The sequence below is a fragment of the Rutilus rutilus genome, assembly GCF_951802725.1.
Source record: "Rutilus rutilus genome assembly, chromosome: 24".
Taxonomy (NCBI): Eukaryota; Metazoa; Chordata; class Actinopteri; order Cypriniformes; family Leuciscidae; genus Rutilus; species Rutilus rutilus.
The window spans coordinates 13,931,704-13,955,801 of record NC_140228.1 but is presented as its reverse complement, the minus strand read 5'-3'; the positions used below and the strand labels follow the sequence as shown (position 1 = coordinate 13,955,801).

General features: G+C 36.9%; 1 protein-coding gene across 1 annotated transcript; it reads right to left on the bottom strand.

The window, feature by feature from the left end:
- Positions 1 to 87: 87 nt before the first annotated feature.
- zbtb47b (zinc finger and BTB domain containing 47b) lies at positions 88 to 24,031 on the bottom strand. Its single transcript, XM_084399065.1, has 7 exons — positions 23,810 to 24,031; positions 19,093 to 19,195; positions 7,475 to 8,749; positions 5,782 to 5,929; positions 3,937 to 4,052; positions 1,946 to 2,090; positions 88 to 1,795 (listed from the first exon to the last, which is right to left on the bottom strand). Exons 3-7 carry the CDS (start codon positions 8,678 to 8,680, stop codon positions 1,392 to 1,394), a joined length of 2,019 nt encoding a protein of 672 aa, XP_084255191.1. The 5' UTR covers positions 8,681 to 8,749; positions 19,093 to 19,195; positions 23,810 to 24,031; the 3' UTR covers positions 88 to 1,391.
- Positions 24,032 to 24,098: the final 67 nt, after the last annotated feature.

The window sequence follows — 24,098 nt, the reverse complement described above, 5'->3', positions numbered from 1 at the left end:
TTTTCTTCAACTATATTTTGTCTATAAAAATCCTCTCTGACAGTGGGTAAGGAAATTGTGACAAACTTTCTATAATTTTATCATTTTGAATTCTATGTGGCCTCTCAACAGGACCATCTTACAGCGTACATGAGTCCCAGAAGACAGGTCTAATAGTTTGCTACATTTTTAGGGCATAAAACAACAACATGATTTCCATCATTTGAAAACTGAAGCCTTCACTTTCTACAAGTTATTCAGGCCCGCTGTCATTTTAAAGTAGCATAAAAATAGTGTGAAGTGAAAAAAATAAGTGAAAGCATTAATGATGACTGATAAATCACTGTAAAAAAATAGCGGTCAAACCTGTTCTGTGTACCATAAAGCATTTCAGACATTCAACAGAAATATTTTTGAACCAAACATACCCTGGCGCTCATCCAGGTTTGATATTGCCTCCATGCAAATAAAACACACTCCATTTCACACTCATAAGTGGTTTAGGCGTTTCAGATTTTGCCATTACACACATGGCCAACACTGAGAGTAAAGTGCTCTGAAAATTGTAAAATATTATAGAGAGAAAAAGAATTGCGAAGCATCCTTCTTTGGGATTTTTCAAAATAATAAAGGTTTTCCTCAAGTGCCTTTGCTACATATAACCTTTGATACAAACCAACCGTCCAATCTGTGCCCTGCACAGACGCTTCACAAAACAAACCTCTGCAAATATCAGAGGACCTCATGTGGCAAAACGTTAAACTTTCAGAATACGAAGAAGACAGGACAATATAAATACATCTATGATTAAAAATAAGGTGCTGGAGTGATTATACATTTCATATTCAGTTATAACATATGCTAACAGGATTTGGTTACTGCGATACATCTGGATTTGGTTATGGCAGGGGGACATATTTATGCTACATTTTAATTGGCTAAAGAGCTGTTCCGAAACTTCGCAATGCTCACGTCCCACAGCGCCCTCATACGCGTTTGTATTTCGTAATGCAGCTAATGGGAATCTCAACGGACAAAGCATGAACGACTATAGCAGAGAGCATGTGAAGAAATGCAGTGCTAACTGCTAATCCTGTAGCTCACAAAAAAATGCATCGAACATCAACAAAAATAATGAGAACATTTGTTTTCTTTCTGTAATACGAGAAGCTTATTTGCACAGTATATAAAATATCTCTATGAGAATAAGATAAGTGAAAATTTGCACAGTTTAAAAAGAATATTCAGTGTCGCACACTGTTCAAACACCTGCCGGAAGTCTTAGACCTCGCTCAGCATGTTTGTAAACCCATATGAGAGTGATTCACATCAGATGTGAATTAAAAAGCTCACGGGGAGCTACTGCAAGCTTTGGGTTTCAGACAATAAACAATCAAAGGAACCTTAAAAAACTAGTTGTTACCGGAGTTAACCCTTTCAGTGGAAAACAGGGTCGGGGGAGAGGGAAGACCTACGATAGAGTGAACGAAGGGAAGCGAGAGCGACTTGACCTGGTGGAGACTGGATGCCTCTCCAGGAGGGGTCATGGGGTGACTGGGTAACTGATTGGCTGGTGTGTCCATATCAGTTGACGTGGGGTCCAGTCCCAGAAGGTTGGTGGTATCAGATACCATGGGGTTGCTGACCTGGAAGCACTTCTCCTTGTGGGCTTTGAGCATGTTGGAGAAACGGAAACGCTGTCCGCAGACGTCACAGGGGTACGGCTTCTCGCCAGTGTGAGTGCGGCGGTGCCTTTTCATATTGGGCCGGCTCGTGAAGCTCTTTCCACAGACCTCACAGATATATGGTTTCTCTCCTGGAAAGGATAAAAAGATTAAAGAACTTAGTGTGCATTCACACAGGCAGTTTAGTTCATATATACAGTATATATATATACTATATATAGTATAATATCAAGATTTGTGTTGACTGTGTATATGACAGGTGCCAAAGTGGTGGTTCCTACCAGTGTGGGTCTTCATGTGTTCATCAAAGTACTGCTTCATGTTGAAGTCTTTCCCACACCACTGGCACATGAACTGCTTGTGTCCGATATGGATGCTCATATGTGACCTCAGCTGGTATTTGTACTGGAATCTTTCACTGCAGTTCTACAACATGAGTAGCGGCATCAGATACAGTAGATTATAATTCACATCTATGTTCCTCTGCTTATAGTTATTTTTAAGACATATATCACAAACACATATTTCAACCAAAACATTCAAACAAAAATATTTGAAATGATAAAACAATAAATACTGGACGCTGTACTTTCTGGTTGTCAAGTGTTAAGGTAACATGTCCGTTCAAAAGTTTGGAGTCAGTATGATGAAAGATACTGAATTTCATAATTTCTTTTTGTTTTTTGAAGAGATTCATTTAATTCAGCAACCATGCATTAAATTGGTAGTAAAGACATTTATAATGTTACAAAAGATTTCTATTTCAAATAAATGCTGTACTTTTGAACTTTCCATTCATTAAAGAATCCAGTACAACCGTTTCAACATTCATAATAATTAAATGTTACAGCATATTAGAATGATTTCTGAAGGATCTTGTGACACTCTTGAAGACAGAAGTAATGGATGCTGAAAATTCAGCTTTGACATCACAGGAATAAATTACATTTTAAAGAATATGAAAATAGAAAACAGTTTTACAATTTTACATTATCACTGTTTTTACTGGATTTTTTTAAATCAAATAAATGCAGCCTTGGTGAGCATAACTACGGTGGCCGAGAGAGCTCAACGCGCTGCAACTGAAGAAATCACATGCATATAGAAAAACACCCGCAAATTAAGAAAACATCTTCATTAGTTTCACAACACATGTGTGCTCCAAATACTCACAACACAGCCAAATACAGAAACGCGATGCAAACGTTCACAACACAACCAAATACAGAAACGCGCTGCAAATAGCACAGACCACAAGGAAATGTTTCCAGGGGACCCCAATATTTGACGAACCAGGCTGGGACGTGCTTATTGCTCGTGAGCATCCCTATGCCCTACTCCCTTCGAAGGGCAGAGCCCTTGAAGTGGGGACTTTGGAGTGAGCAAGGCACTTGTGTGCCATTATGTAGCCGTTTGGATCGCACTTGCTTAAGGGAGCAACGAAAGACAACTGAATTTCCTCATTATTTTCACCTGGGATGTTCCCATGACAACGCAGCGCCGTGTCCATCAGCTGAATAGCTGTTCTTACGACAGAAATTTCTTATTATTGCAAATAAATATACATTTTATACAAAAATAGTGTGTGAGTGTCTCAACTTTAAAACTTGCCTTCTCATCTTTGGACCCTGCATTACCTAACATTATTATGAAACTTATTTAAACATAGCATGACAAAATTTGTACAATGTAACTGATGTATAGATTAATATATTACCCTCATGTTTTACCATTACCCTCTTATTTATTTATGTTAGTTTTCAGCTCATTGTTAACTCTTCTTTTCTCATTTGTATTCTGATGACATTGAACATTTTGTATATTGTATACAAAGTTATGTCATAAACATGTCACCTCTGTATGTTTTGCACACAAAAAAAGTAAAAAAAGTAAAAATAAAATAAAAAAGTAGACTTTGAGCTATAAGCATGTCCCAACCGGGTTCGTCACTTATTGGGGTCCCCTGGAAACATTTGCAGTGCGTTTCTGTATTTGGATGTGTTGTGAGTATTTGGAGCACACATGTGTTGTAAAACTGATGATGTTTTCTTAATTTGCGGGTGTTTTTTCTATTTGCATGTGTTTTCTTTAGTTGCAGCGCGTTGAGCTCTCTCGGCCACCGTACATAAGAGACTTCTTTCAAAAACATTTAAAAACGAAGTTACACTTGAGTGTAAACTTAAGGGAAAAGGACTTTTTCTGTGAAAAAGACAAAAATAAAATACCTGCATCTCTCTGGCCTACAACTGATAATCCACATAAGTGAACTCACCTCACACTTGAAGGGCTTTTCTCCAGAGTGCTGGAGAGAGTGCACTTTAAGAGACATGCTGCGTTTGAAGGACTTCCCACAGGTCTCACAAGTGAACGGCATGTCCTTAGTGTGAGCTGCAATGAACAACCAAAATTCAGGAAATGCTTTCTTGTTTTGCTTTCATAGTAACAGTTCAATCATGACAAATCTAGGAATAGTTTTAGCATGTTATTGAAATATGTCAATGTTAATGTATTTGGTCTTTGCGGCCTAGATCTGCTTCGCTGCTGCTGCAGAGCAAGTATGGACTTGTTACTGCTAATAGATACACAGATACACTGCTGTGAGCATGTAAGATATGCTGCTGCTGCTGCTGCTGCATAAATAGACATACATAAATCCCATAGCAGATCTAGGCATTTGGTTTCAGAAGATATCTGATAGCGCGCTGCAGGAATAGCTTAAAGGAAAAATTAACCAGAGCGATCTCATTGGCTGCAGGATCAGCAGAGGCCAATCAGCCTGCGCCCTGTAGAGTTTCATGACTGAACTAGATATTTAACTGATTTAAAAAAAAAAGGAATTAAAGCTTAATTTCATCTTAAACACATCTCAGTGTTAGTTTTTGAGGTTAGAGTGAGATTGTGGCATGGTTTTGTGTATAATAAGACTGCATTGTTACTGCATTTACTCAGTTGTCAGTGTTAGATGAGCAAGTGTAACTTGTTACCCTGTGGACAATTGAGTGGATTCTGGTAGAAGGAAGTTCTTCTAGATAAGATATTTCCTCTCTGCTGTCAGGGCAGATTAAACAATACAGCCTCTGTCCTCGGCTCAGTCTGTTCTGGATGGTAAAGCAAGGTCACAGCGGCTCTTTCCCCTGCTCAAAACAGAGCTGGGTATTTCACTATTGTGTTGGACCAAGCTCTGGGAAGATCAAGCTTCAGAAGATGAAAGTACCGTACAGTATGAAGGCCAGGGTGGGCTGTATTACCTCTGTCTGAAGGTTAATTTACACCACAATATGTCTTTGTGCATTAGACAGGGCTGCTGTATTAAGCAGCTTCTTGACTGCCACCTAGCTGTGGCAGGTGGTATTGTTTGATGTTAAAATGAGGATAAAGTATCAAGATGTGGCCTGAAAAGGAGGGTCTTGAATTGAGAGACAGTTTGAGGTTGAATCCTTTGGAAGAGGTTTGTGAACTAGATAACTGATTCAAAAAGAGTGACTCAAAAGAGTGATTCATTCACAAATCGTACATAACTACATCTTTCAGGACAGTCAAGTCACCTTCATTTATATAGCGCTTTTAACAATATGAATTGTTTCAAAGCAGCTTTGAAACAGCTACAAAAAAAAAAAAAAAAATTTGTATAATTGACAAATACTGTACATTAAAAGTAAAATGACTAAACTTCTAAAGCATTTATTAATCTTAGGGGCTGTTTACACAACACCGTTTTCAACTAAAAACGCGTTTAATGCGTTTAGGCCATATGTTTACACGACAATGGCGTTTTGCGGGCCTGAAAATGCAAACTTTGCTATATATTCAGCTATATATAGCTGCAAGCAGTGATGAGGGGCCCAAACCCCGGTGCCACCGGAAAAATATTTTTTTTACAATGTAAAGGTGCATGTCAAGATTTTCAGTGAATAATTACTTAAATTTCAATCTGTTCCATAGACAAAGTAAGCATAGCTTCAGTCCTTAATCACTTTGATGACACTCAGTGTCCAGGATATTCTTTAAAAAATCACTTTTTGTTTAACTAGGAGAAATAAAACTTCATATGGGTTTGGAACAACATGAAAGTGACTAAATAATGACAGAATGACCCAGTAATTGACCCAGTACTCACCAACCATGTGTTTCCGGACATGTGCCATGGTGTAGAATTTCTTTTCACAGATTTCACAAGAGAACTTTTTCTCGGCATATCCATGGACAATCTTGTTGTGTTCGTGTAAAGACCACAGCTTTTTAAAGGCTTTTCCACAAGTCACGCACTACAAAAGATCAGAGGATCCAAATGAACGGCATTAGACTAAACAGCTTTCCCTTAGGGGTCGATGGAAAACACAACAGGATTTTACTATTCTGAGAGAGAACCAAGAACTGCACTGAAGCTAAATAAAGATTGAATATTGCAAAGGGCACCTCTAACTTAAATTCATTTATACCAAATTAAACACAACAGCACAATTTCCTTAATTACACTGAATTCCCCGTAAGTGCTTAATATAGCAGAGACAAATGAGTGCTGGATGTTTTAGACCCAGTTTGAGTTTGAGGCGGAAATGGCCTGGCAGACCTGCTTTAATGGCAGAAAACAGCTGTTCTCCGCACCCTAATACAGTCTGTGCCTATATATCATCCCAACTCTCTGGTTTATCATTCTGCTCTGCATTATGCACTCATAGCAGAGTACAGAAGAGAATGCACATAATCCACCTTTACACATGATAAAATGTGTTATAAGAAGCTGACAGGTCTATATTATTTTTGGTGGGTAAAAACTAGGTGTACACTGACAAACTAACAAATTGATCATTATTTTCATAAATAAATGGTTGATTTTAAAATTCTACACAATTTTTTTCTAAAATAAAATAATCAGAAATAACTCAACAATTGGCATCGCAGCATTATAATTTACAGAACAAAAGATTAATATTCATTTTGATTATTGCCAAAAATTGCATTTAACAGTGTTATTAAAAAGTGTTTTAAATTATTAACTTGAAGTGAGCATTAGATCTACATCTAAAAATACATTTAGGAAATAAGCATGGATATTATAATATAATATACATGTACTGCCATTGAAAAGTTTTGAGTCAGTAAGTTTTTTTGTCTCTTATACTCATCAAGGCTGAATTTATTTGATACAAAATATGGTAAAACAGCAATATTGTGAAATATTATTACAATTAAAAATAACTTTTTTTCTATTGTAATATATTTTAAAATGTGATGGCAAAGTTTAATTTTCAGCAACTTGTTACTCGAGTCTTCAAGGGATATTTCACCCAAAATGTAAATTTAATGTAATTTAAAATATCTTCTTTTGTGTTCAACAGATGAATGAAACTCATACAGGTTTGGAACAACATGAGAGCGAGAAAATCATGACAGAATTTTCATTTTTGGGTAAAATATCCCTTTCAGTCTCACATTATCCTTCAAAATTCTCACATGATCCTTCATTCTAATTTGCTGATTTGCTGCTCAAGAAACATTTCTTATTATTATCGATGTTGAAAGCAATTGCTGCTTAATATTTTTAGTATATACTTTGTTATGATTCCTTGAATAAAAAGTTGCATCCCGCCTCAATGAAAGTATTAATTTATATCGGCATTAAAATATATAATCAAAATGGTTAATTTAATTACGATAATGAGTGTCCCAGTTCTGTGGGAACAGATTTCGTGTTACAAATGTATTATTATTATTACAATGTTGATCTATTTCACAGATTTCATTGCTTGTGTGAAATCGGCCTTATAGATCGACCTTGTTAACGTGTGCATGCAGACAGGTGTGTGTACCTGTATGTTTTTCTCACAGTTTGTCTGATGGTGTAGCAGCAACTCGCTCTCCAGTAAAAAGCGTTTGCCGCATTTATTGCAGATCTGCATGCGGTTGTGTGTGACGTTCATGTGCTTCTCCAAGTACCAGCGGTTGTTAAAAATACGAGGGCACTTCTTGCAGGAAAAGTGCTGCTTCTCTTCGAGCTTCACCTTCTGCCCCAGACTCTCCTGCTCTTTTCTCCTCTTCCTCCCCTCCCCTAGTGTGGAGTCGATTAGTGTCTGTCTCATGGCGGCATCTGTGCCAGTTAGTATTCTTGTGGCACGGCGTCTTCCCATGCTGGTGTGTCCTGTTTCTGGAATGTTGAGGTTGTTCTCTTCCTCGTCCTCATCTTCCTCATCATCACTGCAATTTTCCATCTCTTCCTTTCCTTGTTCATATTCTTCTTTGGCCTCGTCAGCATCTCCGTTATCAGACTGTTCCTTCCCCTCCTCCGCATCGGGAAGACTAGTGCGACGGTGAACGAGGAGGGATGAGGTACTTGAGGTGATGCCCTTTCCGTCTGACCCTTTAGAAACATTCAATGTCTGGTTATTGAGATTGACCTCCACAATAATCTGCTCTCTGTTAAAAGAGACAGAACCATCCTGGGCTCCCGCTTCATTGAAACAGGCCCCTCCCTCCATTTTGCACAAGCCCCGCCCTCCTCCACTAGCCACTCCCCCTCTGCTGTCATCATTTTTGTAGAAGTGTTTGGCCTGAGGGCTGGAGTGGATGCTAGATGAATGTGTCTGGGTAATTTCCCTACTGACCCCACTATCCTCTACAAGCAATGAGAAAGTACCGTTTCCTTGCTGTGTGTACATCTTCTCAATCTCCTTCATCTTGTACATCTGATTGGACGAGGCATTGCCCTGCCCGTCTGTGTCAGCCATCTCATTGGAGCCAAGTAGTTTGTGGCAGGAATCACTCATCTGCAGCACAATGGCCACTTGTAGCACTCCAAAGATGGAGATATAGATGAAGTTGAGGATCTGGACGCTCAGCACCTCAAAGGCCAGGTTTATGTGGTGCAGAGGTTGACTCTGGGGGAGGAGGGTCTGGAAGTTGGGTCTATGTTCATCCAGCACGCACTTGTGGGCGGAAAATGTACAGCGGGACACCAGTACAAGGTCCACGTCGCACAGGGGAGGCTGGTAGAGATGCCGTTCGTTCAACCTGTCCATTAAACAAGTAAAGTGCAGCACTGCATCCTCCGGCAGAAAGAACTCAGCAGAGGGGAAGTCAGCAGTCCACTGTGAGATAAGACAGGAGAACATGTATTTTAATCGTACAATTCCTTAGCAAATTATTTACAAATAACAAGATCATAAACAGCACCATTATATCTACTTGGAAAACAGAACAAGAATAAACATTTTAAATCTAGATTTGCATTTCTAGAGCAAAGTACCAATGCAGTAAATGCAACAAGCAAATATTGCATTTAGTAATATGACTTAGAATAATTATTTTAATGGGGTTTTATTTGGCCATTACATTTTTTAAACACGGTATCACTTTCACTATTAGATTCACAATATGCTTCCCTGTCTCAAACCTTGCAAGTATTAGAGTGTTAAGATGAGATGTATTAATAGTGGCTGTGATTTAACGATTTAGTGTCTTAACACAATAGTCTGAATTGTGCCACCATTACAAAACTGTTAATGTCAGTATTATTTTATTATTATTTATATACTATTATAGTCGGCTATTTATTTATGTCAAATCAGATTTTTGTTCATCTTTTCAGTTTTCATTTTAAAATTTGTTTAAGATTTAGTAGTTTTGTTATGTGCTTTTGTAAATTTTAGTAGTTTTAGGTTTTTTTATATTTTTATTTAAATAAATTTGATTTCAGTTAGGTGCCAAGTCAAAGATTCTAATTTTCATTTAATTTTTCAGCTAATATTTACATTTTATTTAAGTTATTTTTTTTTATAACCAAAAACATTTTTTAATAGTTTTACAGTATTAACAATGTACAGTAAACTTTATAAAACTTTAAAGGTTTACATAATTAAATGATCTGTTAAAAATATAGGGAAATATTGCTGTTTATTGTCTGGTTATATTGGTGCATGTAAGTGAAAATGATTAAATGTAGTTCCTTGTGTTATTTATTAAAAAACTAACTTTGTGAAAATCATGCTTGCATGGTTATTGTTAACTAGATTGTTTTCTGTATTTTATTACTGAATTAATTTTGTTTGTACTTGGTATCTACTTGTCAAAAAAAGGTGGTTTGGTTGAAATAGTTTCCTCTGACTGTATAACGACGTTTCAGAACAAGATATTGGTGTGTACAGTCTAAAAAGTGAAAATATATTTGATGTATAATGTCAATAACTATTATTAAAGTAACACTGTATAAAGGTTGGCCAAAAACATCAGGTCAGGACATGTGAAAATACATTTTTACACAGAACTGATTTCATTCACAGCGGGCTTGAAAACATTATCAAACAAAGTCCATCTGAGAGTGAGAAAGGCAGGATCTACTGGAGCTTGCAGCTATGCCCTCCCCTTCTGCTCCCAAGGTTGGTTTATTTTAGATCAGGAAGGACAAGGTTTCGATCCGGACAGCATCTCTTTAAAAAATCCACAGAGGGAAAAAAAGGGACAAAGGGAGAGGCAGCAAGCATAAAGAGAAAAGGGCAAACCAACTGAGTGGAGAGAATTAGAAGTATGTAAAAAGCACATTGATATTCAGAGATGTGCGCTAACCATTAGCTAGAGTTATCATTATGCACAAGACAAAACTCTGGCCAGTAAACAATTAAAGAAAGCAGGGAGAGTAAATATCAAACTCTCCAAACAATTATACAGATTGGTTACGCTGACTTTTATGTGACTAACAACAAGTGGAATTAAGAGTGTTACTTTTTATCTCCGTAAACAGGATTCATTTCTTTTCAGGAGGCCATTAAGTCCAATCAATCTTGTTAAATGTCACCCACAAATACACCCAATTGACAGCATAAACTCTTATTTAAAATACAACATTTATCCTCATATGTGCTCACTGTGACCAAACCATTACACGTAAACTAATGTTTAAAATCATTCTGGAAACAGCTGGCTTATATATTGTACAGCTGGCTTATTTAGCAATATATACACAGTATATATGTATATCAACTTTTTAAAATTATTAGTTTTATATTTCTCCATCGTTGTTCGCAATGCTTCATTGGATTGTATACAGTTTTGTACCTTTGTATTTTTGTTACATTTTTAACTTTTTTTCTTAAAATCGAAGTTTGTAATGTTGTGATTCACCTCATAGCTGGTTGACTTGGTTTATGGCTTACAATGCTTTAACAAATACTTTTTTGAAATCCATATGGGAGAAATGAATGGAATCAACCCGCTGAAAATGTGGGCTGGCACTGTTGCACTCTATTGTGGAACAACACATTTTATAGTCAAGAACAAGTGGAAATATGATGTGATTCGATAATGAAGAAGATATGACTGACTGACTAAAAAGTTCAAATGCAATTCCATATGCACTATTCTTTTCTCTGGAATATTTTGTGAATCTTTGTGTATTTAAGGTGGATGATCACTGGGATGGAGTAAAACCCTACAGATAGCTAAACAGAAAACACAAGTCAAGAAACCTAGTTCAGAAGCATTCATGCTGTTCATTTGGATAAATAAAATTCTTTAGCGCCACCAGGAATAATTGAAATAGATAAGGGTTTGTTATTCCAAAACAATACCAAGTCAGCTGTATCAAATTCAAAACTGGCAACATGAAACATCTCTGAAAGACATTACATTAGTCTGAGCCATTGCACAGTGGTTAGTGAGTGTTCATATCTTCCCCCCTCTCTCTCTCTCTCTCTCTCTCTCTCCTCAAGAATTTCCTGTCACTCTCTACTGCATCTATGGAATAAAAAGAGTCAAATCCACAATTATAAACTGATGTGAACATATATAAATGACAAAATATTCTCTTCAGTATAGTTTTAGAGCAATTTAAGCCAAGGAAGTTTAAAAATGTAGTATATGTCAACATTAAATCATGTTCACTGACTTAAACAAGAGTGCAAACAAATATCTTAGATGTAGGAATTCAAAGATTTAATTTGATAAACTTCAAAATTGATAAACTGATAATTGTTTTCCCATTATGGCTGATAACTGATAAGTTACAATTCCATATATGTAGTCAATAAAATAAAATAAAATAAAAATAAAGTAAAAACTAAACTCAATTATTGTTTTTAAAAGATAAGCTCACCAAGGCATAATTTATTTAATAAAAAAAGAACAGTAAAAACATATTGCAAAATATAAAACATTTTTAAATGTAATTTATTCCTGTGATAGCAAAGCTGAATTTTCATCATCATTACTTCATCATCACATGATCCTTTAAAATCGGTGCTTTTTTTTATTGTTAAACATTTAATATTTTTGTGGAAACCATGAGATATTCTTTGATTAAAAGAACGTTCAAAAGAACAGCATTTATTTGAAACATTACTCTTTTGTATAACATTATAAATGTCTTTATCATCCCTTTTGATAAATTGTATGCGTCCTTGCGGAATAAAAGTATTAAAAAAACTTAATTACCCTAATCTTGAAACGGTAGTGTATATTAAATGCTACAAGTGAATTTAGGCATCACAAGATTATAATGTGTATAGTATGAAAAATTGTCATTAATTTTGAGATTTGCTCAACATTTAACCTTGTTAATGCACTATAATTAGTGTTTTTAAAGATTATATCGATATCGACTGATACCTATACATATGGATACAGTCATATAAAGTGTGACCGACCTCTCATCACACACAAGTCTGAATTTTGGGTCGGCTACTATGTCACTCATCCGACACCGTAGTTTGCCAGCTCACTGATACTCCTGCAACAAGACCTTGACCAAACCTGGTTAAACAGACCTGTCATTACCAGCAACATGGGTTGTGTAATGCTTTTCACTGTGGTTCATAAAGCTGAGCTCATTGCAGAGCAGAAACCTGTACTGCCTTCACGCAGTAAGAGTCAGGGCTGCTGGCCAGGCCCGCTGGTATGCAGTTGGCTGAGGACGATCACCACAGTGCCAGCTAGCAGAGAGCAGAGCGGTGGGGGAACGAGATCAACCCTCAGTTGACTTTCACTTCTGCAGTCTTTCCTGCACTGTTTACCACAACTCCCAAATGAAGGCTACCTTTTCTTCTGATATGTCTTCGTAGAGATTTTAAATACCCCTTTACTTTCAAAAATGGTCAGATGGAGAGCAAGAAAGAAAATTATATTCTGAAAAATAAATGTATCACAAAAAATATGAAGCAGCACAACCTTTACCAACAAAATGTTTCTTGAGCACCAAAATCAGCATTTGATTTCTGAAGGATCATGTGACACTGAAGACTGGAGTAATAATGCCGAAAATTCAGCTTTGCCATCACAGGAATACTGTGAATACCCGAACTTTTGAACAGTACTGTATATATTGCTTAATTTAATAATCTATTGGATTTAATTTCTTTACAAATAAAATCAACCAGCGCATAAGATATATATATATATTTTTTTTAACAAACGCATGAAAAGCAATCTATTATTGCAAATTGAATTTAGGCTTTTATTCACATATAAGAGATAAGAGAGTATGTATATATCACACATCAGTTGTTTGTAAACCGAAGCTCAAGCATGTTCACTTGACGTGCAAGAACTAATAAGGTTCATTCTCGTGTTACGCAGCACGTTTGAGCTTCAGAAAGAACCAATGAGGCTCATTCTCGTGTTACGCAGCACGTTTGAGCTTCAGAAAGAACCAATGAGGTTCATTCTCGTGTTAAGCAGCACGTTTGAGCTTCAGAAAGAACCAGTGAGGTTCATTCTTATATTATGCAGCACGTTTGAGCTTCAGAAAGAACTAATAAGGTTCATTCTCGTGTTAAGCAGCACGTTTGAGCTTCAGAAAGAACCAGTGAGGTTCATTCTTATATTATGCAGCACGTTTGAGCTTCAGAAAGAACCAATGAGGTTCATTCTCGTGTTAAGCAGCACGTTTGAGCTTCAGAAAGAACCAATGAGGTTCATTCTTATATTAAGCAGCACGTTTGAGCTTCAGAAAGAACCAATGAGGTTCATTCTTATATTATGCAGCACGTTTGAGCTTCAGAAAGAACCAAAGAGGGTTTTTTTCTCAAACGGTTCGGTTGAGCTTCTGTTTCTGTTTCTGTTGATCAATGTTTTAATGTGAATAAAAGCCTAAATTCTGTTCATCAAATAAAGCAATTTGTTTTATTTGTATCATTAAATATGTTTAAATGTTCGCCGGTTCCCGCCTCCTTCTTCCCATAACAACATACCGCGTTACATATATGAAAACAACAAAACCAAAAGAACATTACAACAGTTGATTTGATATAAAATTTCAGTTTTCTCTGAACCAAACCTGTCTATTATAAATGATGCAGTAGAATCTCTAGCAGTTGACAAATGATGTCCATCACATGCACCAAACTGCCAATTAATTAGTAACACAATGGCAGAATTTAAGGGAAATCTTCAAATAAAAGTAATTCCAAACCTGTATGAATTTCTTTCTTCTGCTGAACACAGATGATATTTTGAAGAATGTCGGTAACCATACAGCTGACGGTTGCCATTGACTTCCATACTATGAAAGTCAATGGGGCCCATCAACTGTTTGCTTATCAACATTCTTCAAAATATCTTCTTTTGTGTTCAGCAGAAGAAAGAAATTCATACAGGGTAGGAACAACTTGAGGCTGAGTAAATGATGACAGAATTTTCATTTTTGGGTGAACTATCCCTTTAAATGGACTGAGAGTGATGAGTAGATAATCTGTCATGGAGCACTGTAACAATGCAGCCACTGTGAAGACCACTGACCAACCTCTCAACAACTTTTCATGAATTGCTAACAATTTCAGAAACCGTATAGGAAGTCATTCCGCAAAACAAACTCAACAAACCACAGCGACAAGCCACAGGAATTTTATAAAACTGTGAACACCATAAAAAACAACTCGTTTTATTTATTTTAGGAAAGCGTAAAAGTGAAAACACACAGTAATATCAATATTTTAATGCAAGTTGCAAGTAATGCCTTCAAATAAAAAAAGTAATTTTTGACCAAAATAGCATCTCTGTGTTGGAAAAGACTGGTAACTTGACCCAGGCTAATCCAGCTACAATTTCTTTCTGCTGTTACAGTACCACAGACCTCAGAGCACAAGGAGGGGGAGGCTCTGGCTGTCAGGCAGAAGACGGAACGATGAAAATGCAAACTCAGCAATCCTTTCTCCCCTTCAGCATTGTCCTAACAAGAGCTCAGGGTTGGGAGGCTTGAGTGACACCCTCAAGAACAAGAGTGGGCATCATGCCAGCCTGAATCTCCCTCAGACTGGCCAGAGACACAGCTAGGATGGAGCTTCAGAACGGTTGTTCAACACTGATCTGAGCAGACACTCACTAAAACCTGAGTCAGCATAAAACCACAACAGACTTTATGGAAAATAAACTGAGAGTGATTGAGAGAGGCAATTGGAAAGGGTTGTGAATATGGGTTCCTATCTGAACTAGGAAGAATTTTGGTTTATTATCTGGAATGAGAGTTTACACGTACTGGAAAAAGCCATCAGTCACCAACCAGACTGACTCAACACAATAGAAAATAACTGATTGGTTTACTCAGCCTCACCCTTACGGTAAACAAAACAAAAACAGCACTATAAAAGTGCTTGATATGATTTAGATATGATCTAAGCCTGTGTGAGGAGCAGACCAATATTTAAGTCGTTGGTCACTAAAAATCTTTCGCCAAGTTCTCAAGTTTCATTCATACTTCTGCATATTCAAAATTGTTCAAAAGTTATAATACACTAATGTTGAATATATGCAAACATGAATGAGATTAGTGCTACTTTTGGACACATTATTCTTATGTTTTATGGAAAAGTGCGGCGTGAACATTTTTCAAAACATCTCCTTTTGTGACACCACAATGATAAATGATTGTGACAGATATATAGCCATTTTAATTTTTAGGTATTACTGTAACCCTCGCAGCAGATCACATCTTTAGCAAGTGTAGTGCATCCACGACACAGAATAGTGACTCTTCTGACCTTCGACTAAACTTCGAGACTGCTGCCCACTCTGTATTAATGGAAAACAAACATTATCATGGGAATCTAATCAGGCCGCTATTAAAAAGACGGGAGATTAATCGCTGTCCTCCTGCCCTCTGGATTCCTCCACTTCCTGTGCTGCCAGCCTGAAGGGAAGTTTCACAGTGCTGTAAAGTGCAGAGGCGCTTCTGTCTGGCCCTGTTTCCTTATCAATCACACACACATGCCAAGTAACGACTCTGCATCTGGAGTCTCTCTGCCCAAGACAATATGCGCAATTAGAAATGACCTGCATTTCAATAGAAGAGTATCTTTAATTTCACTAAGATGATTGCTCAATAAAAAAAACCACAGCCATCATGTTTTCAGGCCTTTTCAAGTTTGATTTTGACGTGGCATAAAACGGTGATATCTAAGTGGCTGAGCTGTTTACTTACTTTTTAATTATGCTTCCCATTAACATCATCATTTTGTTCATTCAGATTGAATCGCGAACTCGGAACGCACACGAAAACGAGCCGGGATTTATTGCGTGAATCTATCATAGCCAAACAAAACCAATCATACCGCGATGGAGGCACTGCCACCTCTCAAGTGACTTTCCCCCATTCATTCTCAATTACTCCCCACTAAACACACCTCATGCTTTAGAGTCTCTGTTAAAAATCAATGGGGCTCAGGGGAGGCGCGGATTGTCGCTGTAAGAGAGTGTTACTTTAGAAAAATGTGTGATTTATACGCTTTTTAATGTCACATTGTGTAATATTTGCATTGTTTTATTTTTTGTAATATGGGTTATTTTCTCATCTAATTTTTGAGGAGGCACCGCCTCCCTTGCCCCCTTGGAGGAAACACCCCTGATATATATCAGGTATATATATTATTGTAATGCTACCTTGTTGTTATAGTGTTTTTTAGATCATTGTTTTATGAGTGACAAAGTGTGATTGTTGGGTGACAACCTTTGCTAGTGTTATGGAGATGAGTTGATTTGAGACATGCATCAATTGTTTTAGTAGTTAGTAGTTTTAAACACTTAGTAGTTTTAGCGCATTTTTGAAGTGAAATTAAGTACCAAGCTGAAAGTTGGTTAGGAGAACTGTGTGAAGAGTTTTGAAAAGGTAACTTAAGAATTGAGAAATGGGTCCAAGGAACAACAACAACAAAAACAATGACAGACAGACAGGCAGACAGACAGACAGATAGATCCACTTTGGTCTCTCACTTTTCGTTTGAATCAATCTATTAGTGTATATTTCCCTGAGGACAAAGAAACCATACGTATTTGTGAGAAGGAAAGAGTCTCAGTGGGCCAGACGTAGAAGATTCAGTCTTGCTTTCCACTCCGGAGCAGATATTCTACTTCTGAAGCCGCAGTGTACTGATCGCCCTCTGAGACGAGCCACTTTCCAAGGTGATGGATCTGTCCTCAGAGGACAGAGAAATGAGACAGAGAAATAGATGCCCAGGGTGTCTGTGTATGCGTGTGGTATTGCTCGATGCCTACACCCTCCCCGATCCAATCAGGACGCACGTTCAGTCCTGACCTTGAGCTAGACAGACAAACACTTATAGCCCTCGCAGAGACATACAAATGACTTACAGCCACTGTGTGTGTGTGTGTGTGCGCGCGCACTGTAAATTAGCAAGACATGTTTCAGTTATGAGCAGGTAAAAGTGAGCAATAAATTCTGTGTTGAGTATAGTAACATGAGATGAGAAAACAGATAAAGACCTATTACAAGCACACTTCCATTTACTGTTCAAAAGTTTAGGGTCAGTGAGATGTTATTACATGTTAATAAGAAAATGAATGACAAAAGCCTAAAACCGGTGTCATCTCACCTTCATTGTCTGTATTAAGGTAAAAATTCATCACAAAATGAACATATTGTCATAATTTACTCATTCATCTGTATTATTTGCTTTTGCCTGTGAAACACACAAGCAAGGATGTCCGAGCTGCTCTTTTCCATAAAGACAGTAATAGAGGTTTGGAATGACATGAGGTTGAGTAAATGATGACATAATGTTCATTTTAGGTTGAACTAACTAAGCTCTCTTAGATACAGATACATGCATTAGAGTCTTCTCCCCCAGTTGATAATTACACACTGTCAGAGAGCTGCCACAAACCACAGCATCACTTTCACTGAGCAAACCTCCTGAACTGTAACACCTGCTATTACACATGCCAGTTCACTGAACAGGGCTGTTTGCTGCTCCTCGGATCAGCTGTCTGACTAGTGCCGAATAATGTGAGCTTTAGGCACAGGCAGAACACCTATAATTCACATCCGTTTGCATCTATCACATTTGTTTTAGGGTTTCCTCCGGAGTTCACCAATTTCAGACATTTCATATTGAAGTGTGAGATGTATTTAGCAATTGAAGCAAAAAAGAAGCTTAACTGTAAAATAGGCATAATTGCTATTTGTCTAGGCATGAGTTGTTACTCAATTACATATTTTTTTTAATCAAATGTATTGGTTGTTTTATCGGACAGATACAGTTCTGTTCAAAAGTTTGCGGTCAATACGATTTTTTTATATTTTAAAAAAAACAGTAAAAACAGTCATATTTTGAAATATTATTATAATTTAAAATATTTAAAATATAATTCATTCCAGTGATAGCAAAGCTGAATTGCTCTATTCCTTCAGAAATCATTCTAATATGCTGATTTGCCGCTCAAGAAAAGCTTCTTAATATTATATCGATGTTGAAAACTGATGTGCTGTTTAATACTTTCGTGAAAACAGTGATGCATTTTTTTCAGGATCCTTTGATTAATAGAAAGCTCAAAAGCTCATTTATTTGACATATACATTTTTTGTAACAATGTAAAAGTAAAATTCAATGCATTCTTGCTAAATAGAAGGTAGTGTGTATAGTCAGAGAAACTAATAGCCACAGAAAATGTGTAATAAAATTTTATTTTAAAGTACTAAACCTACAGCAAGTAACATTTAAATCAATTACCTAATTAATTTTACTTAATACAATTAAGTAATTATTTAGGTAATTGTTTAAAATAAATAAAACAGGCTATTGCGGAAAAAACCTGAATATATAAAGTTCACTTTATCAAAAACGATACAGAAAAACCTAATAATAAAAATAATGCCTAATAAAATGATGGGATAAAAACTAAAAAAAGAACAAAAACTAAACTGAAAGTTGACCAGAATGCAAAACGATAAATAAAAATAGTGAAAATTTTGTGGAAAACTAACTCTTGCACAAATGAATGATATAAAGATAAATTCCCTTAGGTTAGAAATTGTTGAAAGAGGTTGTCATCCATTCCATCCCTTCATCTAATTACCAAGTTCAATCAGAATATATGATTAGGATGGCGCTCCCCTGTCAGTTGTTTTCAGGTTCAGCTAATTAACAGCATAACAGATTGGAAGCCAATGAAAGCTCTTTTCTGAGGAGGAAAGAAACCCAGACACACTCACCTTTCCAATGGTTTTAGCAGAGCAAGGGAGGACAGCAGGTGTTTACCGCAGAGTTTCTGTATGTCCAGCAAATTCTGCTCAGGGAAGTCCTCGTCGGCATCGGCTGCGAGATAAAATGTAAAAAATCCATCACTATATCTGTAAATTGAAAGACCACACTGGGACTATGTTAGTTTAAACGAAAGTCATTATGGCAAAAATAAGGCATTAAGTATCTCTCATAACCTTTGGATACTTAAATCGTCGTACAACATTTGTTTGATTACAAAACCTCATGGGAATGTCTACGACTCATTGCACTTTTCCTGTGCCGGCTGAGACAGATATATTTAGAAGACTTCCCATTTCCATCTATATGTTAATGCAACCAAGAGCAAAAGAATCACAGTTTGAAATATTATGTGCCAAGCGGGGCATGAAATTGAGCCAGACAAACAAACAAAGGATTTTACCTCTCGTGCGTCTGCTGGGTTTAATAATAAAGGATGCACTTGACAAGGTGAGAGAAATCAGGTTCTCGTAAAAAGACACAGTATATCCACCGTAAGAACCATTTGGCGACGCAAACAAAGCTGTGTCACTGTGACAGTTTCAACAGAAAATTGAAAATTTATTTTTGCAATCACCTTTGCAAAATACTATAATCTCAGAAGCCTAATCTTTATTGCAAATAGAAACAACAGAACAATAGAAACATTTTCCCATGGCTCTGACTCGAATTGATATACAGATGCTGAGGTCAGGCAACAGACATGGCCATCTGACCAATCAGAGCAGAGTGTGAGTACTGTGAGAAAAGAGGTGATGCTGCAATGTATATAATGAGAAAGTGTTTTTGACCTTGGATACATGTAAACCTATTAAAAGAGACTTCCAAAACAAAATAAGGACCTTTTAAAAATAGCATAATGGGGCACTTTAAACGTATCGGATGCAGGAAGTAAATAATAAAAGCTGCATGTGATCTCCAGAGCAAGGACTACCAGAAGAACTCAGCCTGAGCTGAGTCAGGATTCCTGGCCAAGAGAAGAGCCTGTGGAGCTGGCATGTCTCTGCCACAGATCTGCTAACTCTGCTCAGAGGCCAACTCTTCTCCATGTACAGACTCTGACCTAAGTGTGCAGCAATGTGAGGAAACAACACGGACACTGGTGTGGGAAATGTCTTCTCTTTCCCATGACCAAAAAGAAGGAAATCATTAAAGCTACACTGTGTAATTTTTAAGTTGATTCTTAGCAAAAAACACTTTGTTCTTTCAAAAATATATGTGCTCATTAAAGGTGAACTAAGTAACTTTTTTACCTTAACTGAACAGCTTCGGAGTCATTGGAATGGTTATATTACTTATTTCGGGTTGAATGGTGGTCGTTTCGCACCCCCCTGATGCCCGTGAGCGGAAAATACGCACTTGCAACTTTGGGGCGGCGGGCCACCGGCCGCCGCGTCAGGAACTATAGCGTGATATCAGGTCTCGCGATGTAAACAATTGCTTTACGGCCAAAAGAAATCTGCTAAAATGCTGTCATTATTGCGCTCCCTCACGCTGTCCGAACCTGAATGAAGAAGACGTTTTAAAGAATGTCCCATCTGCTTTGATGTCGTTGATCTACTAGCCTCTGGTGTCTGAGAATCACCAACGAGTTTTTACAACAGTGTTGTCAAATATCTATTCCGAAGCTGTGGGGGGAGCTCTAGAGAGAAACCTGCGAGCGAAAAGCGAGAATACAGCGTAGAAATCCCGAAGCTACTGAGTGCTGCTTTAATGTGTAATTACTTGTACCAACTAATCAAGTATTCTCGTAAGCGTAGAATCTGCCATTTAGAATACATACGAGCGAGTCGCTCGAATGGCGGCAGCCATGTAGCGCCTCCATCTCGAAAATACATGTGCCAAAGAGGGACATACCTGGAAATTCAAGCTTCGCCTTTCGCGTTTTTACACTCAGTGGCACCGTGACGAATGCGACGCCCTCGGAACGAGAGGGGCTAGAAAGTAATATTCAGTTGGTAGTCATAAACAATTTCACCGCTAAATGGGAGAAAATCCTACACAGTGTAGCTTTAAGATTCGGCGAATAGATCCTTCATAGATCCATAGTAGTATCATGTAAATATTTGTTGTACTGCCTTTAATTTATGCTGATTTTATAATTTTGCAAAAATTTGGGATTAGTAAGAGTTTCATTTTTTTAAAGAAATTCATCTTTTTTCAGCGAGGACGCATTTAATTGATCAAAAAGGACAGCAAAGGCATTTATAATGTTACAAAAGATTTGAACTTTCTATTCAACAAAATGTATCACCATTTCCACAAAAAATATTAAGCGGCACAACTGTTGTCAACATTGATAATAATCATAAATGTTTCTTGAACAGAAAATCAGCATATTATGAATGATTTATGAAGGATCATGTGACACTGAAAACTGGAGTAACGATGCTGAAAATTCAGCTTTGACATCACATGAATAAATTGAGTTTTAAAATATATTCAAAGAGAAAATAGTTATTTCTTTTCTATTTGATTTAACAATATTGCTGTTTTACTGTATTTTGTTTACCGTATCCTAAATTATTATTTATTTTTTTTCAGTTTTCAACATCGATAATAATAAGAACAGTTCTGCTGGAGTTGAATGCTGGGAGGCATTGGAGGAGCACTTGTCACATGGATTTAAGTGTCCCCAACAACAGAAGCACTGAGAGACAACGAAGCCTCAAAGTCAAGGGTGGGCAGGAATGTCCTGAATAGACGGTTACATAAAAACCCTCAGCATGATGCTTTTTTCCAGGCTGCAGCACTAAAGGACAAGACTGCAGAGTTTAGCAAGAGTTGTTCTGTTTTAGCTCTTTCTAAAGTACAACTTTCATAGCGATTTCAAGAGGAACAGTTAACAAAGGGGCGATTCATGTAGGTTCATGTTAGGAAGTCATCAGTGCATTCGATGCATTTCTTCATTTGTCTGATGCTTTTATCCGAAACGTCTTATAAGTACGAGTGTTCCCTATTAATCAATCCCATGATGACCTTGCAGCTTTTAGCACCAATGCTTAACCAGTCACCAAGTGCAGCTCCTTTTCTGTTATTCGAGTTTTAGAAATTAAACTGTTTAATGGCATCATCAAGTGATATTCTGGTGATTGTCTAAAATTGATTGTATCCTCATAACCGAACGCATTAATGGGGGCATAATGGAGTCCTTTGGGTTCTGACTCATTTCACAAGCCAGCCATCAACAGACAATGCATATTTAAACACTGCACTGTATATGCACTGTATGAATAATAATAAAAAAAGATAACCACACTTTTTAAGGGTGATGTGAAAAAAGTCAAGCGAGCAACTGGAGGTCAAAAAGACAGGGTCATGGCAATAAAGTAGTGACCTGACCCAGATACTGTATTAACCCAGCTTCCAGATGTGAAGGGGCCTCACTGTACTTTAATGCATGCTTTTATTTTTTAATGACGGCTCCTTAAATCAACTCTGCTGTCATCCTGCAACCTCTCTGATTCTCTCCCTCAGTTTGCTACGAATATAAAATATTAATATACTAAAACAATAAGAGTGCCGATAATGAAAATAACTGGTTGTAAGACATATCTTATCCAGTTCTCTTCCCATTTTATTCTTATGGGTATGATTAACTTCTCTGCTGCTAAAAACAGACCTTTTTAATCATTTGTGATTGATGAATAATGATTTTTTTAATTTGTTTTATAAAGGTACACACATAAAGAGCAACTTCTAGACAATGAAATAATATTTATTATATTCCATAATTTTTTTAACACCCCCTCCCCCACACACACTTTTCCAGTTGTGAAAATCACAATTTAATTTGTAAATTATTTGATACTTCTAGGTTTTCTATGCCCATGTGAACCCTTTAAAATATTTGGGTTGTTGCTATTGTTTGTTTGTTTTGGTAGAAATGTAAGTATTTTAATTATATTTCAAGTTAGATATTTGTTTAACTTTTATAACTAATATGCAGAACTAAGTATTGTTTTGTTTCTACTTTGATAAAAAAGTAATCATTAGACTACAATATTACTAACAATAATCGTGAAAATTAATACTGATGTAATTTATTAAATTATTACTATTATGCTATATAAATAGTCTCAAGCTTATTTGTTTTGGGCAAATTCTAATTGTATTTCGAAGTAGTAACATTTCGAAAATGATTAATCTAATCACAAATGAATTTAAAGTATTAAAGTTCCTAAGTTCCTGTATTTCTAAACTCTATGGATAAAAGATCCACACATTTAAGGTCATGTCTAAGTTAACAGTGTTGTGACATGCATTCTGTCTCTTCCTGCACAACAAAGTCTATCCTTTCAAAAGTATATTTGGAATAAAAATGTTTCGCTTTTAATTTTTGATGCATCAATGTCCACAAAATGCACCAGTCACGACGTGATTCCTGTCCACACTGATACGAGAGAATTTAACTATTTAAATGCAACAATGTAGCTATTGTGGCCATTGCATTCTTGTTATCCTTCCAATTTCTGTTACTGTCGGCGTTCCGTACAAGTTGCAAACTTCATTGCGCGGTCAAATGTATTGGCAACATCACGTTATTTAACACATTCAAAAAGTCAGACACATCCCAGAACAAACTATTGCAAGTTTTATCGGCCTAGCTAAGTCTTTCAAAATTACTAAAGATAAAATATGGATACAAAATGTCGTTGTCTACTGTACCATTTTGATCCGAGGTCTCTAGCATCGAAGGAGTCCGCGAAAACCTCCATTTGCCCAGGACTTCCGCTCGCCATGTAACAGTACGTTGGATTTTCACATTTCTTCAGTTATCCTTCCCTTCACTGTTTTTTTCTTCTTCTTTTTTTTCCGCCGTGCTAGCAGCATTCAGACAGACAAAAATGCAGAGGCTGCTTTTGCAGTAGGAATTGGTGATTGGAGCTCGGGGATCATATGGGCTTTTGTCAGAAGTTTTAAAGGGCCATTGCACTAGATTTTTTTTTTCTTCCTT